The sequence below is a fragment of the Tupaia chinensis genome, unplaced genomic scaffold (assembly GCF_000334495.1).
Source record: "Tupaia chinensis unplaced genomic scaffold, TupChi_1.0 Scaffold000239_1, whole genome shotgun sequence".
NCBI classification, from domain to species: Eukaryota; Metazoa; Chordata; class Mammalia; order Scandentia; family Tupaiidae; genus Tupaia; species Tupaia belangeri.
Window position 1 is genome coordinate 856,925 of NW_006159717.1, and position 15,815 is coordinate 872,739.

At 47.9% G+C, this 15,815-nt stretch overlaps 1 protein-coding gene across 6 annotated transcripts in view; it reads left to right on the forward strand.

Annotated features, from left to right (window-relative positions):
- The window catches only part of KIAA0319L (KIAA0319 like), a 124,420-nt gene that overhangs the window by 92,090 nt on the left and 16,515 nt on the right, over positions 1-15,815 (forward strand). For all 6 annotated transcript variants that reach the window (XR_001370395.2, XR_003549423.1, XM_014587885.2 and 3 more), the window contains 4 exons: positions 7,154-7,382; positions 9,031-9,154; positions 10,149-10,281; positions 15,430-15,578. Coding sequence is in view for 4 of the 6 variants with exons in the window: in XM_014587885.2 (XP_014443371.1) it covers positions 7,154-7,382; positions 9,031-9,154; positions 10,149-10,281; positions 15,430-15,578 (635 nt within the window). In the remaining 2 variants the exon portion in view is untranslated. The remainder of the gene's footprint in view (positions 1-7,153; positions 7,383-9,030; positions 9,155-10,148; positions 10,282-15,429; positions 15,579-15,815) is intronic.

Below are 15,815 nucleotides of genomic sequence, written 5' to 3' on the forward strand. Positions count from 1 at the left end.
GGTCTCACAGTGGGAGAGCCCACCGTGCTCTCGGTAGGGGGCTTGGGGCCAGCCATGTCCACGTCCTAGCTAGGCCAGTCTTCCAACCGCTTTACGGGGACACAGCCATCTGCCGCAGCGAGTAGGACGTAGCAAACCCGCCAGGCCCTACTTAAAAGCCCTCCGTGGCTTGTTTGAAGTAATCTTTCTGCCCCCAGATGGTAAGAAAGTGCGAGCATGCATGTATTTAGCATTATTTCATTGCTTTTCAGATTCGCTTAGATGGAGTTGCCTTTCCTAGTTAAGAAAACCAAATTTCTTCCTGTCATAGCGAGATGAGTGACTGAGGCCTGGGAGACGCTTTTCCCCAGCCACTGCCCAACAAGATTCTTGTCGCCTCCTCCTGGAGAGACTCAGAGTGTACCCCACACCCGCCTGGGCTCCTTAACATTACTTCTGAGTGGAGTCACTGAGGAGTGACAGGAGAGGACTTCTGGATCCTCGCCCTCGGTCCTGGCGTGTGTACGCGAGGTTTCAGTACTTGCTTTTCTTTGGAGACCTGTTAAGCCCTGTTCCCCATCAGTCCCTCTATCAGGGGCCACCAGTGCGGGTGAGCATTTGATGTCAGTGACTGGCGACAAGAGGAGGCTGGGAGAGTATCAGGCCGAGAGGAGACAGAGAGCAGGAAGAAGCACTGGGATAGAAAGGGCCCCTCTGGCACAGTTTCACTTGTTGTTTTGGATGGGTCAAAATAAGCGATAGGGAACCGCGTACCCAGTGAACAGCATCTCCATTCCTGCCTCGCAACGGTCCCGTTTTCCTCCGGGCTGCCCGTAGTACTGTCATTTCGTGTATCCTTCGGGAGGTATTTATGCATATGTAAGAAAACACATGTAGTCTCCAGTCCCTCTACACACGATTAATACATCACACATGCTGTCATGTGTGATGTTCCTGTCACGCGTGATGGTCGTTTTTATATGTCGAGAATTTTTCTGAATCGATACGTGGAATGCTTATTTGCCCTTTTCAAGTCACATAGCATCCCATGATAGGGATGGGCAGGTCCGTGTACGAGTGGGCCCTGTTTTCCATCGCTCCGTACTGAGGGCCATTCAGGTCACTTTCATTCTGTTGCTGTTACCATCACTAACCATGTAAATATGATGTTTAACAATGTGCACGTGTATCTGTGGGATGAACTCCTGCACAAAGAGGTGACAGGGCAAAGATGAATGTGGCCCAGTCCCCATTCATAGAGGCTGTGTTAGTTTACACCTTTGCCATGACTAAAGAGAGGCCTCTTTCGCTGCATCTTCACCTGTAAAATTTGTTATGAAACTTTGGTCCTTACCAGTCTCATAGGCTTAATTTGCATTTCTTTTAAGTGATGTAGAGTATTTTTGTGTGTGTGTGCGGCATGTTTAAGAATCATTGATTTTCCTTTTTTCACACAGTAGCAATATTTTTTCTTCTTTTTCTAATTGCCAGAGCGCATGAGCACTCTCCCGAGAGAGGGGGAGAGGGTGAACGAACTTCTCAGTGGGCCACAGCCACACTGCAACATCTCCTCCTCCGTTTCTCCATCCCGTTGGGATTTGGGGAATGCACACACACCCAGCATGTTTTTAAAGCCTCTGGGTCTGGGATTCGAACTGTGGTTGGCCATGTGGGATCTGGCTCTCTTAACAACTAGGCCGTGAGGCTGGCCCTACACCAGAGGTTGTCTCTGTGAGAGTCCTTGGAAAATGACAGAATGGAATATTCACAGAGGGGCAGAATGACCCAACATTTCTAGGGAAGAGACACTGGAGCAATAGCCTGTAGTTCCATGGAGTTTTCCTCGCTTCAAGGCCCTCCGTAATTGGCTCGGTTTGTGAACGCTGGATCAGTGTGGAGAACCACCCTTCTCCTGTGTAACTGATGTTTCTTTATGGTCAAGAAAGCACTGATGATGATAAAATCGTCCAGTACCACTGGGAGGAACTTAAGGGGCCTCTGAGAGAAGAGAAGATTTCTGAAGACACGGCCATATTAAAACTAAGCAAGCTCGTTCCTGGGAACTATACTTTCAGGTAACTTAGGATTCAGCTTCAAGCTTACTGTAAATCATCTTTTTCCTCTTAAGAGTTTTGCATTCTTTTTGTTTAATGGCAGTTGGCCTGTGTGGAGAGAGAGAGAGAGAGAGCGAGAGAGAGTGAGCGAGCGAGCGAGTGAGAGAGAGTGAGCGAGCAGGAGTCCCCTCATTCATTCAGCAATGGCCATGCCGCAGTCCTTTTTTACTCTGGTTTTCCATCTCGTCAGGACCCTGGGCATGTGTGTACACGCACCCAGCGTGTTTTTTAAACCCCCAGGGCCAGGACTCAAACTCTGGTTGGCCACATGGGATTCGACTTTCTCTGTCCTGCACTAACCACGGCGCTACAGGGCCAGCCATGGGATTTACGTTCTCATAGGAGTAACTCTGACGAATACGAAATCCACCGTGGAGCTGGCTGCTGATGGAGCCTTTGGGTCCCGTTGATTCTCTGAGCCCTGTGGCGATCGAGACTGTAGCGTGGGAACCTTTCAGGGTAAAGGTCCTGGCATCATAGATCAGGATCTGCCGCGGCTCCTCCTTCCCAAAGCCTTACATGGCAAATCTCCAAAACGTGTTTTAGGGTTTCTCTCATGAAGTGAAAGGGTCCATCTTCCTTTGCCTTTTCTCGGTAAAATCACAAGGGTCTCTTCCCTCTGGGGAATGCTTCTCAGTGTAGGCTACTCGGCCTCTTTGCTTCGACCAGTGCTGGCGGGGTCTGTAGAATCTTTCTCACTGGGGCTTTTGGAGGATTTGGTTTAAAGAAAGTCCTTTTGGGAACTAATGTCAGCATTCTAGAATGTGATTAAAAAGGCACTAACGCTGACCCAGGGTGGTCCCCCTCATGGTTGCGTCACTCCCTGCATGTTCCAAGGGACTCATGCACGGATGGCATACAGACATGTACACGATACTGCCTCGTTTTACAGCCGAGAAAAATCAGGGTCCTGGGGGCCGGCAGGTGGCACGGTGGTTAAAGGCACTGGATTCCCACATGGCTGACCGTGGTTCGAGTCCTGGACCTGGCAGCTTGCTTTCTCACTTTCTCTCTCTCTCTCTCACTCTGTCTCTCTCTGGTCAAATTTAAATAAACAAATGAATAAATAATAAATAAATAATTTTTTAAAAAATCAGGGTCCTGAACTTAGTCATTTCTCTGAGGTCACACAGTTGGACCTTAAGTGCAGATTATTCTTTTCTTTTTAATTTGCCAGAGGGCATGTGTTCTTAAGAGGGAGAGAAAAGGAGAACACACCCCTTAGTGTGGCATGGCCACTCTGCAATCCCTTCTCCACTTCTCCATCTCGCCTGGATTTGGGGCGTGCCTGCCTGTGCCCCTGGTTTGCTTTCCAAGCTGCCAGGGCTGGGGTTCAAACTGCAGTTGACCGTGTGGGATCTGGCTCTCTTAACCACTAGTGCCCTAGAACATTTTTTTTAAAACACTTATTGGTTGATTGATCAATTGGGGGAGAGGGAAAGAAGAGGAAGAAAGAAAGAGGAGGGGAAGGACAGAGGGGCCCTGACATGGTTTTAAAATGGAAATCGGAATTGGCTTTTACTTGGATTGCTAATAAAGGGGTTTTTCCATTTATAGAATTTAGCCTGAGTGAGGTTGATCCTTATAAACAGTAACAATAAGCCGCGGTGGACACGCTGCTGAGACACTGTGCTCCATAGGCTGGGAGCACATGGGAGGCCTGGGCTTGATTTTGGACCTAACCTAAGGCTGGGCACAGTGCCACAGACCTTTAATCCCAGCAACTCGGGAGGTTGAGGCAGGAGGATCTGGTTTCTAGGCTGGCCTGGGAAACATGGTGAGACTCTGCCAAAAACGGGTTGGGCATGGTGGGGCATACCTGTGGTCCCATCAGGGAGGCTGAGGCAGGAGGATGACACAGCATGGCAAGACCTTGTCTTTAAAAACAAGAGGGACCAGCAGTTGGCATAATGGTTACATCGCTGGACTCCCATATAGTCAACCGTGGTTTGAGTTCCGGACCTGGTGGCTTGAAACTCATGCCTGGTGCATGTGTGTTCATGCCCAGGATCCTGAGAGGAGAATGGAGGAGAAGGGATTGTGGCATGGCCATCCCCACTGGGAGGGGGGGGTGATTTTTCACATTCTGCCTCTCTGTCTCTTTGGTCCTTAAGCAAGCGCACATGCCCTATAGCAAAAAATCTCTCTTAAAAAAAAAAAAAAGAAAAAAGTAAGACTAATAGCGAATATTTTTGAATATTTATTTCCTGTACACTATGTACCATTCTAAGATTTTTTGTTGCAGTATCTCACTTAATTCTTTTTTAAAAATTTTTTAAACTTTTTTTAAGAATTATTTTTAATTTTATTTTATTTATTCATTTATTTATTTTAATTTGACCAGGGAGCAACACACACAGCACACACACACACACACACACACACACACACACACGGGGGACGGGGGGAGAAGTGAGAAAGCAAGCCACCAGGTCCAGGACTGGAACTGCGGTCAGCCACGTGGGAGTGTCCAGCGCCTTCACCGCCACACCACCTGGTCCCATGTCACTTAATTTTTATAACATGTTTCACGGTCATTCTCACTTCACAAATTAGGAAATCATGGCATAGAGAAGTTAGCAGTTTCCCCGAGGTCACACAGCAGTCTGACTTTGGTCTGAGCTTTAAACCACAAGGGCAGCCCGCGTTTCCTGGGTGGAAGAGGTTCTGGGAGGGACTTTTTTCCTGACCCCCATTTTTTTTTCTCTGAGATGATGGGATTGGATTTGATTGGCACGAAGGTCCAACGTGGCGGTGATCCACTCTCATTTTCCGTGTCTCCTGGTGGCAGTAGCCTGCCCTTGACCCCTAGCCAGCTGCCACTGATGGCAAGCCAGGACAGCAAGTGGAAGTCAGTAACGGACAGCTGCCATTTTTGCCCATCCCATGCTTTGGTTCTGACATAGGAGGCAAACAGGATGTGTTAAAAACAAGCAAAAACAACAGACCTGTGCAAACAAGAGGGAAACTGGAAAAGGGGCAAAACTTCTATGATTTAATTTTTTAACTTAAAAAAAATGTTTTTTTTCCAGAGAGAGATTGAGGGAGAAAGCACCCCTCAGTGAGACGTGGTTACATCACCACTCCTTCTCCTCCATTTCGCCTTTCTTTGGGGATTTGGGGCACACATGCAACACACCCAGCATGTTTTTCAAGTCACTGGGGCCAGGATCTGAACTGTGCAGTCAGCCTTGTAGGAGCTGGCCGCCTTTTTTTTTTTTAATATTTATTTAATTTTATTTATTTATTCATTTATTTTAATTTGACCAGAGAGAGACAGAGAAAGAGAGAGAGAGAGGAAGTGAGAAAGCAAGCCACCAGATTCAGGACTTGAGCCGTGGTCGGCCATGTGGGAGTGTCCATCACCTTTACCACCACGCCACCGGCTGGTCCCAGGAGCTGACTCCTTTAACCCCTAGGCAAGGGGCTGGCCCAATGCAAATTTTTCTTTTCTTTGTTTAAACTATTTTATTTGACTTTTAAAATTTTAATTTTGGGAGGGAGGGACAGAACAGGAGAGAGAGAAAGAGAGAGAGAAAGCCGCCAGGACTCGACCGTTTTTAGTCATATGGGAGTCCAGCGCCCCCAACCACCATGCCACCTGCTGGGCCCCCGATATGAATTTTTCTTTTTCAGATATTTGCTGATTTGTACATGTATGTGGGTCTGAAGTTTCGGTGTGTTTTCCTATAGGCTGTAACACCAAAAATCCCATTGAGGCCATAGGTGAGAGGTGAGGCTGTGGGATAAACCCACACACGTCTGTCTCGGCCTGTGGCTGCTGGTGAGATGAAACGAGCTGCTCGTCTTTTCTTTGCTTTCCCTTTCTGTCAGCAAAATGGAAGGAACCCAAACCTTCCTTCTTGCTTATGTTCACATCTTGAGGTGGCATGAGAAGCTTAAGGCTGTTCAGCTGGAAGGCATCGTTTAGGTAAAATCTTGTTCTTATAAAAGAACATTTTTTTTCTTGCAAATCCTATTTCTTACTGGCACAAACTGTGGGGCTGTCGCGTGGGAGAATTCATTTCCATCTCAAGCTCCTGCCTTACCAGAGCCAGCCCTCCCGGTCCATCCCAGGCTGTCTGCCCAGGAGGTCCGTTCTCGCGACATGGACACAGCACCGCAGGGTGACGGGAGGACAGCCGGCTGCAGACAGAGCTCGCATATTCACTGGTGTCTTGCGCTTGCAGGAACAGGGGCCAGGGCGATCTCTCTCTCTCTCTTTTTGCTTTTTGCCATAGGGCATGTTTGCTTGACAGAGAGAGGGAAAGTGAGAAATCACCCCCCAGTGGGGATGGCCATGCCACAATACCTTCTCCATTCTCCTCTCAGGATTTTTGGACACACACACACACACACACACACACACACACATGCCCAGTGTGATTTTCCAGTTGCTATGTCTGGAGCTCAACTGCAGTCAGCCATGTGGGAGTCCAGTGCCTTAACCACCATGCCACCTGCTGCCCCTCCCCCCCAATTGATCGCTTCTTTGGATGTGGTTTCTGAGCTTTGGAATCAGAGAACCAAGCCCACATTGGCTCACTGTGTGGCCCCGGGCAGGTTACGCAGCCTCCGTAATCCTCCTGCAAAGTGGAATCAGCGCTACCTGCTCTTTGTGTTGGGTGAGGGCCGCAGCAGACAGCGCTTACACAGCCCTCGGCACACAGAGGTGCCCAGGCAGCAGGGTGGTGTGGGGCTGGGGTTATCGCCTGGACTTGGATCCTGAAGATCCTGAACCCACTGCCTTTATGTGGCATGACCCTGGGCAAGTTGCTTCTCCTCCATCAGCCTCAGTCCCCTCATGTACATGAGGAAAACGAGGGTGGCACTCGTAGAGCCGCTGTAAGGAGTGAATGGATCGAAAGCACCTGGGCTGTTGTCTGGCACTCAGGAACCCCCATCACTGTTAGCTGGGGTATCTTTCTCTGCCCTCTTGTGTCCAGGGGGATGGCAGGAGCCGTAACTGGCCACCATGGAACCTTTCGCCCTGACTACAGTCCTCCAGCATTTCCTCCTTCTGAAGCCCATTTCTGATTGCGTTCTCTCTGCCCTGGTAGCCTGACTGTCGTGGACTCCGATGGAGCTACCAACTCCACCACTGCAAGCCTGACCGTAAACAAAGCCGTGGATTACCCCCCTGTGGCCAACGCAGGCCCCAACCAAGTCATCACCCTGCCCCAGAACTCCATCACGCTCTTTGGGAACCAGAGCACGGATGATCATGGCATCACCAGCTACGAGTGGTCTCTCAGCCCCAGCAGCAAAGGGAAAGTGGTAGAGATGCAGGTAGGAGGGCAAGGTCCCATCTTGTCTCACCCTGGGAGGTCGAGCTGCTGGGCTGGGTCACCTAGTCCAAGGCTTATCTCTGCTCTATTTTAATTACCAAAGCCAGATCTGTGCATGAAACATTTAAATGGGAAAAACAAACAAAAACATTTAGATTGGAGACACTTAGATTGGAAAAAAAATAATCCACAAATTCTTAGGGCCTTTAATGAACATGTTCACAGAAATCTTGACCTTAAATGTTTGGTATGAAAGGAAAAGGCTGGCTGAGAAGCATCCGTTGTCGGGATGACTCCCCAGTCAGTTACAGCAGCGTGGGTGCAGACCTCAGCGGCTCTGTTACGCACCGGAGGAGAACATCCGACTGATGATGGGTATCTCGTCCCTGGAGGCCTTTCAGAAGAGGCTAGGTCTGTCACCAGGCCGGTAACATCAGTAAATGAAAATTGGATGGGGCTCTGTGCCCAGAGAGCGGGCACCCTGCCCAGCATCGTGTGCTCTCTGGCTCCTCTGGCACTTCCACATGGAAGCGTGGTCCAACGGTGCACAGCAGCCCAGCTTTGCCAGGGGTGACAAGATCGAGACCTTGACATGAGAATCTCCATTGCTCGATCGGAGGCATGGCTGAAAGCCCACGGTACCTGGCTTTGGATCCTGCATGCAGCGTCCACGCGGCCTGTGATACGTGCCACAGCATCGCAAGTTGCTGCTGGTGTTTTATTATTTTTGGAGAGGTTTTTGGTATAGGGCGCATGTGCTCGCCCTAAAGACAGAGAGATAGAAAGCGAGAAATTATGGGACCAGCAGATGGCGTAATGGCTACCGGACCCAGTGGCTTAAACTCAGGTTGGGCGCGTGTGCGTCCATGCCCAAGATCCCGAGAGGAGAATGGAGGAGAAGGGATTGCGGCGTGGCTATCCCCCCTGGGGGGTGATTTCTCACTTTCTGTCTGTCTCTCTTTGTCTTTCTGGCGAGTGCATGCACTATATAGCAAAAACCTCTCCTCCCTGCTGCCCAAAAAAAATAAATAAATAAAAAGGCGAGGAATCACCCGCCAGGGCAGATGGCCATACCACAGTCCCTTCCCTCTTCTCCATTCTCCTCTCCGGATCTTGGGCACGCACACACACGCGCCTGGTGTGAGTTTAAGCCACTGGGTCCGGGACTCAAACTGTGATGGACTACACGGGAGTCCAGCGACATAGCCATTATGCCATCTACTGGTCCCTTCTGCTGTGTTTTATTGAGACAGCTTTGTTAGGATCACTGTAAAAACGGAAGAGCTTTTTAGACAGAGTTCTTAAACCATGTCATTTGATCATGTCATGATGTTCTTTCTGGTGTGGTCATAGAGACTGGCCCAGGTCATCTCTGCACATTTTCCCAGGTGCCCCCTCCCCCCATGAGGGCTCTGGCTTTATTTGAAATTGCTGCCGGTCAGAACGAGTTGTTTCCTTGGAGAGGAAAAGTTGAGCACGTCTTATGACGCCTGGTTCAACATGTACCGATTCTGCCAAACGGAGGTTTAATAGCCAGTCCACCTTGGGTTTAGAAAACTGGATAAATTGTTTCTACTGGGGAAGGAATTCCTGTGTGCAGCTGTGACCCTGGAACCGATGCTTCCATTTGTGTGTTTACGTGTGTACAGGGCGTTAGAACACCGACCCTGCAGCTCTCTGCAATGCAAGAGGGAGACTATACTTACCAGCTCACAGTGACGGACACGATCGGGCAGCAGGCCACCGCCCAAGTGACGGTCATCGTGCAGCCTGGTAAGTGCTGACAAGGGGTTCAGGCCCTTTACCCAGGAGAGGAGGTGAGCGCCGACAACAAAGGGGTCAGTCCTTTTACCGGGGAGAGGAGGTGAGCAATGACAAGGAGTTCAGGCCCTTTACCGGGGAGAGGAGGTGAGCAATGACAAGGGGTTCAGGCCCTATACCCGAGGAGAGGAGGTGAGCAATGACAAGGGCTTTAGCCCGGTTACCCGGGAGAGGAGGTGAGCAATGACAAGGGGTTCAGGCCCTTTACCCGGGAGAGGAGGTGAGCAATGACAAGGGGTTCAGGCCCTATACCCGGGAGAGGAGGTGAGCAATGACAAGGGGTTCAGGCCCTATACCCGGGAGAGGAGGTGAGGGGAGAGGAGGTGAGCAATGACAAGGGGGTCAGGCCCTTTACCTGAGAAGAGGAAGTGAACAATGTTCAGACCCTTTACCTGGGGAGAGGAGAGTCTGGGTCTGAGCTATAGAGGTAGCAGCAGAAGGCGCCGTCCACAGAGCCCAGTGACTTCCGTTGTCCTGTCTGTGCCACTCGGGCTTTGTTCATGACGAGGCTCCTTGCCAGCCCATGCTCGGGCCTTCCCTGGACTGCTACTGTGCCTGGTAGGGGCCTAGGAGACAGGGTCTGTGCCATCCCAAATCCTACCGGGTCCTTTAAGGACCAGCTTAAACTGACTTCCTCAGGAAAGCCCTGTCTTGCCATTCAAACCCTTTCTTGAGAACTCCTGTGGCATGAGATGTCAGATCACGTTTGCCATTGTAGCTTGGCTACGCTCTGCCACGTCTCTCTGGGATTATTCGGTGTTTTATGGCGCGCATGTCAGGAGTCTCCGTCGTGCGCTGCCTGATGGTATCCACGGTCTCCCGTGGCATCTGACCACCCTGGCGCTGAGAGGCAGAACTCTCATGGCTTCCAGAAAACATGTCCCAGTTGGCTCCACTTCTTCTCCCCCTGCACTGGCTGCTTTTGACCTCCAGATCTGTCTTCCAGAAAACAACAAGCCTCCGCAGGCAGATGCAGGCCCAGATAAAGAGCTGACCCTCCCTGTGGACAGCACCACCCTGGATGGCAGCAAAAGCACAGATGACCAGAAAATCGTCTCGTATCTCTGGGAGAAATCACAGTGAGTATTGGCACAAAACGCGCGTCTCTGTGCAGATGCCGTGCTCGGGAGAACGTGGCTCCATTTGCTTTACGTTCACTTGCTCTGCTTCTCGCCCTGGCTAGCACACGTGACCTCTGGAGATAGTAAAAACAAAGACAAGAACACTGACTTGCTCTTACCAGCTTCCCGGGGGGTGATTGGGAATGAAAGGCTCGTAATCCCAGACTCCAGTTCTAAGAAAGGTATTCTACATCATTTTTGTAAGAAGAAGAGAATGCTGGGCCAGGCCAGCAGGAGGCATGGAGGTTAAGGCACCGGATCCCACATGGCCGACTACACAGTGTGAGTCCCGGACCCAGCAGCTTGAGAATCATGCCGGGTGCGTGTGCCTGTGCCTAAAATTCCAAGAGGAGAATGGAGGAGAAGGGATTGCAGTGTGGCCATTCCCCCAGGGGGCTATTTCTCACTTTCTCTCTCTGTCTGGCAAAGGCACACATCCTGTAAGAAAACCTGCAAAAAAAAGAAAAAAGAAAAAGAGAATGCTTACAGTCAGCTAGTCCCCCACACAGTAGTACTGTGGTACTGTGTGGTCCTGGTGTGTTCGTAGGTACAATCCATCTGCTGAAATGCACAGTTTAATTACACCTGAGAGGCAGGATGGAAGGGGTAATGGAGCAGAAAAATACTGTTGCTCAGAATTAACTGGGTAAGGCTAGCAGGAGAATGGGGCAGAGAGGCTCTTAAGAAGAATCGAAAATTTATCTAGAAAGTGAAAGCATTCCTCTGCTATTGTTTTCTTAAAGACACCATTTACCACCTCAGTTAGCCAGAGGCCAAAGGCAATAACCAAAATAATACTAATTAAACTGAAATTAGCTGATCAAACCATCCCTGGTTCTCACAATCTCTTTCAGCTCCTTTAAACCATAATAAATGGAACTCAAATTAAGTATTTGAGTATTCCATAAGTATTCCATCAGAAGCAGGAATCCAATGAAGAGTTCAAAGTATTCTGGGACCAGCAGTTGGCGTAATGGCTATGTCACTGGACTCCCATGTAGTCGACTGCAGTTTGAGTCCCGGACCTGGTGGCATAAACATGCCGGGCGCGTGTGCATGTGTGCCCAAGGTCTCGAGAGGAGAATGGAGGAGAAGGGATTGCAGCATGGCCATCCCCCCTGGGGGGTGATTTCTTGCTTTCTGTCTCTCTTGTCTTTCTGGTGAGCGCACGTGCCCTATAGCAAAAATCTCTCCAAAAACCAGAGAGTTCAAAGTATTCTGTTTCCAAAGGTAGCAACCACAGGACAGAATAGGCTTTCTATTTTTTGGATTTGTTTTAACTAGGGCATTAGAAATGGATGGAAGGGGCTTTAATATGACTGTAAAAGCTGCCTGACTTACCGTTGCTGAGTTGGATTCTAGAAATTATATTCCTCAGCTCTTGTTTTTATCTGGAGAACATAATCTCCCTCAGCCCAGTGTGTTTTAATTAGAATTGTTTATTGAAGATACGGCCGATAAATCTTTGAGCTGAGTTTTATTCGTGTTTACAGCAGAAATAATGCTTGGTGTAGCTGCCTGAAGGGAATCTGTTCAGGAGGAGCTACTGGGGTCAGGAGTTCTAAGTTTAAAAAGCAAAAACAAAGCAAAGTCTGGTTATGTACAGACCTCTCTGGCTGTCCTGTAGCTTAAGGAAAGGTCTGGGGCATTTGGCCCTCAAGCAGAAGGGCTCTGTGGTTGCCCGCAGCCTGTGCCCAGATGTCAGATGTCGGTGCGGGACTCCCTTCCCTGCTGTGGGAGAAGGTAGGATGTGGGGTGTCCCCTGCCCAGGCGCCAGAGGGAGCTTTACTTACAGAGCTGTGAAGGCGGTGGTTTTCTGCACCTTGGCCAGGTTCCCTCCCTCAGAAGGGAACTGGGCCTGTGCTGAGGAAGGGCATGCGGCTTCCTCGCTGGCAAGAGTGAGCCAGCGCCCGGCCACAAACCTGACTCTCAAATCACTTTTGATCAGAGACCTGCTCAAGGAACTTTCTTCCTCTTGCATACTGGACAGGGAAGAGTTTCAGTGTTCCAGAAGCTCACGTGAGGATAAGTCAGACTACTCGTGTTGGTGAATAGAGGTTTCTGACAAGCAGGTAGCCTGTAATTGGGGGCAAGTGACTCTCTGTCCACCTGGAATATTTCTTTTATTTTTAAAAAACCATTTATTTATTTATTTTTACATTTCCCCACAAACATTTACTTTACATTTCAAAAAATTTTTGCTCATACTCCATAGTTCTTGACAGTTAATAAGCAACTTTCAAAATTTCAAAAAACTGAATTTTAAAGATAATGTTCAAAATATTTGTTATCATTTTGTTTGTGACTCTATAATAACAGAGACAGTATGGTTTGAAATATTTTTGAGAGAATATTTACATGTCCACTACTTAAACTGTTTAAAAGCAAATGCCCAGCCCACAAGTCACACATAACCTCCTGAGTTCAGTCCTGCCTGCCAAGTATTTCTGTTGGATATACCGTCTGCTAGCAAAGATCAGTCTCTTTTTCATCCTCCAGAGTCTTCATCAAGATAATCCTCTGGTTGTGGTTGCTCCTTTGCAGTCTCTACTGATTACAATGCTGGGCTGGAAAAGTCCAGGTTATGTTATGGTATGAATTCTTTCATATGGCTTCTCTAACCCTCTGTGCCAGGCAGACCTGTTCATGGTGCCAGGCCATCTTTCCAAGAGCTTCCGTTGGCTTACTTGAGATCCACTTTAGTTCCATAGTTCCTGATTAATCTTCAGATATGACAGTCCAGTCAAAGCCTTGTCCAATAATGAGTATTTCCAATTTCTGATTCAATGCAACAGGTATTTTTGAACTTATGCAAAAATGCTTCTGCCACAAAATAAGGATAATCCCAAACATTTTCCAATTTCAGAGGGGTCAAGAAGGAAGAAAAGTTTGTTTCCATTTAAAGAAACACACGAAAAGAAAAAATATTTTAACAAATTGCTGAACCTATTAACAGCTCAAAAGGAAGCAAAATCCTTAAATTGGGGGAAAAAAGCATAGTAAAAATAAATCAGTAATGTTTTACTCAGAAGTCATAAAATTCTATTTCACCTGTTCAGTCTTACGTTCAATCTCTCTTCTGTTGGATTTGCAGTGTTACGGTGGCCCAATCTTTCCATTGAAATCCCGGAAGTTAACATTTAATGTTATTATTGGTATTTCTTGTCCCTAGCACTAAATTGGTCATTTTCTTGGTTGTTTTTTGTTCTCTTATTTCTGTATGTGTATCTGTAGTTTTCCTGATAGAGCACTCCTTTCAGAACTTCTTGAAGAGTGGGTCTAGTATTGGCAAATTCTTTCAGGTCTTGTTTATCTGAGAATGTTTTTATCCTTTCTTTCCATATGAAGGATAATCTTGCTGGGTATAGTATTCTTGGTTGAAACTGTTTCTCACTTAACATTTTGAATGTATTTTCCCATTCTTCCCTTGCTTGCATTGTATCTCATGAGAGGTCTGAGGTTAGCCTGATGGGATAACTTTCTAAGTAACCTGACGTTTCTCTCTTGCCAATTTTAGTATCTTGTCTTTGTGGATTTTGCCAGTTCGGCTATGATGTGCCTAGGAGATCTTCTTGCGTTGATTCCATTAGGGGTCCTTTGTATTTCTTGGGTCTGGACATTTGAATGCCTCTCTAGATTCGGAAAGTTTTCTTCCAAGATTTCATGGAATAGGTTATCAATGCCCTTACTAGTTTCTTCACCTCCTGGGATACCAGTTATCCAGATGTTTGGACGCTTAATGGTGTCTAGTATTTCTCATATAGTATTTTTATTTTTTCTGGTTATTTTTCTCAGTTTTTTTGGTTGTTTTTTCTAGATCAGAGGTTTTGCTTTCAATACCTGAGATTCAATCTTCTGCATGGACTACTCTGCTTTTAATACTTTCAAGGGAGTTTTGATTTCCTGAATTGCAGCCTTCATCTCTAATAGCTCCATTTGATTCTTTTTTATGGTGTGCATGTCCTTGTTCAGATTGTGCAAGAACTTCCTCACCTCCTGGCACTCCTCTCTTTTCTCCTCCATCTTCTGGTGTTCAGTATCTCTCAGCTCTTGCATCTCGTTTAGTTTTGTCACTATGAATAGTCTGAATTCTCTATCAGACATTTCCATGAGTTCCACTGTACTGTCTGTGGATGATGAGGGATTGTTCTTGTCCCTTAGGGGAGAGATAATTTCTTGGTTTTTCCTATTTCTTGTGCCTCTGTGGTGGTTTCTGATCATTCCGTGACAAAATCTCTCCTCTACTGTGCTTTGCAATGTGGTATTCACAGAAAGTGATTACGAGTTCAGATTTATAAAAAGAAGTTTCTTAAAGCAGAAGTTCAATAAGTGTTAAGGATTTCAATGACTCTAAAAGTATTCGGATGCTTGGTACTGTGCACCTCGGCCTATCTAGACATTCATTGTGTGGAGAGTGAAGAGCAGAGTGGAAAAGTAAGGTTAGAAAAAAGCAAAAGGGGGGACCAGCAGGTGGCGTGTTGGTTAAGGTGCTGGACACTCCCACATGGCTGACCACGGTTCAAGTCCTGGACCTCGTGGCTTGCTTTCCCACTTTCTCTCCCTCTCTCTGTCTCGCTCTGGTCAAATTAAAATGAATGAATAAATTAAAAAAAAAAAAGAAAAAGGAAAAGAAAAAAATCAACAAAAATGACCAAAAAAGATAGCAAAACAATTTTTTTAGAGGTAAAAAATGAAAATTGCTCAACACACTAGCACGCGGCATGAACACACCAGGGCACCTCAGATTTAAAATGGCTTCTGAAATTAGGAAGAGAAAGAAAAGGCCCGAGGTGAGAAGTGGTTTAAAAATTAAAATTAATTAATTAATTAAAGAGAGCATGTGAGAGACAGAGACGGAGGACAGAGGTCTCCCTACCTTGTCTGAGTATTTCGGGAGTCTAGAAGATGGAGTTTAGAGCATCGCTTCCCCGAACACGCCAGGACACACCTCAGATTTAAAATGGCTTCTTGTCAAGTATTTCGGGAGTCTCTCCACCTGTAATATTTCTAAACCCGTGTGGTCCAGGTCTCAGCCCAGGCGAGCCACGTTGGGGCCGCAGGGCAGCAGACGGGTACAGCGCACCCTCGGGTTCTCTCGTCCTCCAGGGGACCTGACGGGGTGCAGCTGGAGAACGCCAACAGCAGCGTGGCCACTGTGACCGGGCTGCAGGTGGGGACCTACGTGTTCACCTTGACCGTCAGAGACGAGCGGAACCTGCGCAGCCAGAGCTCCGTGAACGTCATCGTCAAAGAAGGTACCGCCCTGCGTCGGGTTTGTGCAGCCGCCCAGGAGAGCGTCCTGTGTTCTCGGGCTGCAGAAACTGATCGAAGACAAAAGGGGACAGGTTGGGGTGAGGGCAGCTGTCGCTTGCTTTTCTAAAATCATCTTTAATTGGGCTGGGCCCACACGTGGTGGTTACATGCTGTGCTGGGAAGGCGGGGCCAGGTGCGGACATGCCGGAACCTGCTTGGGTAGAGAACTGGAGGGAAAG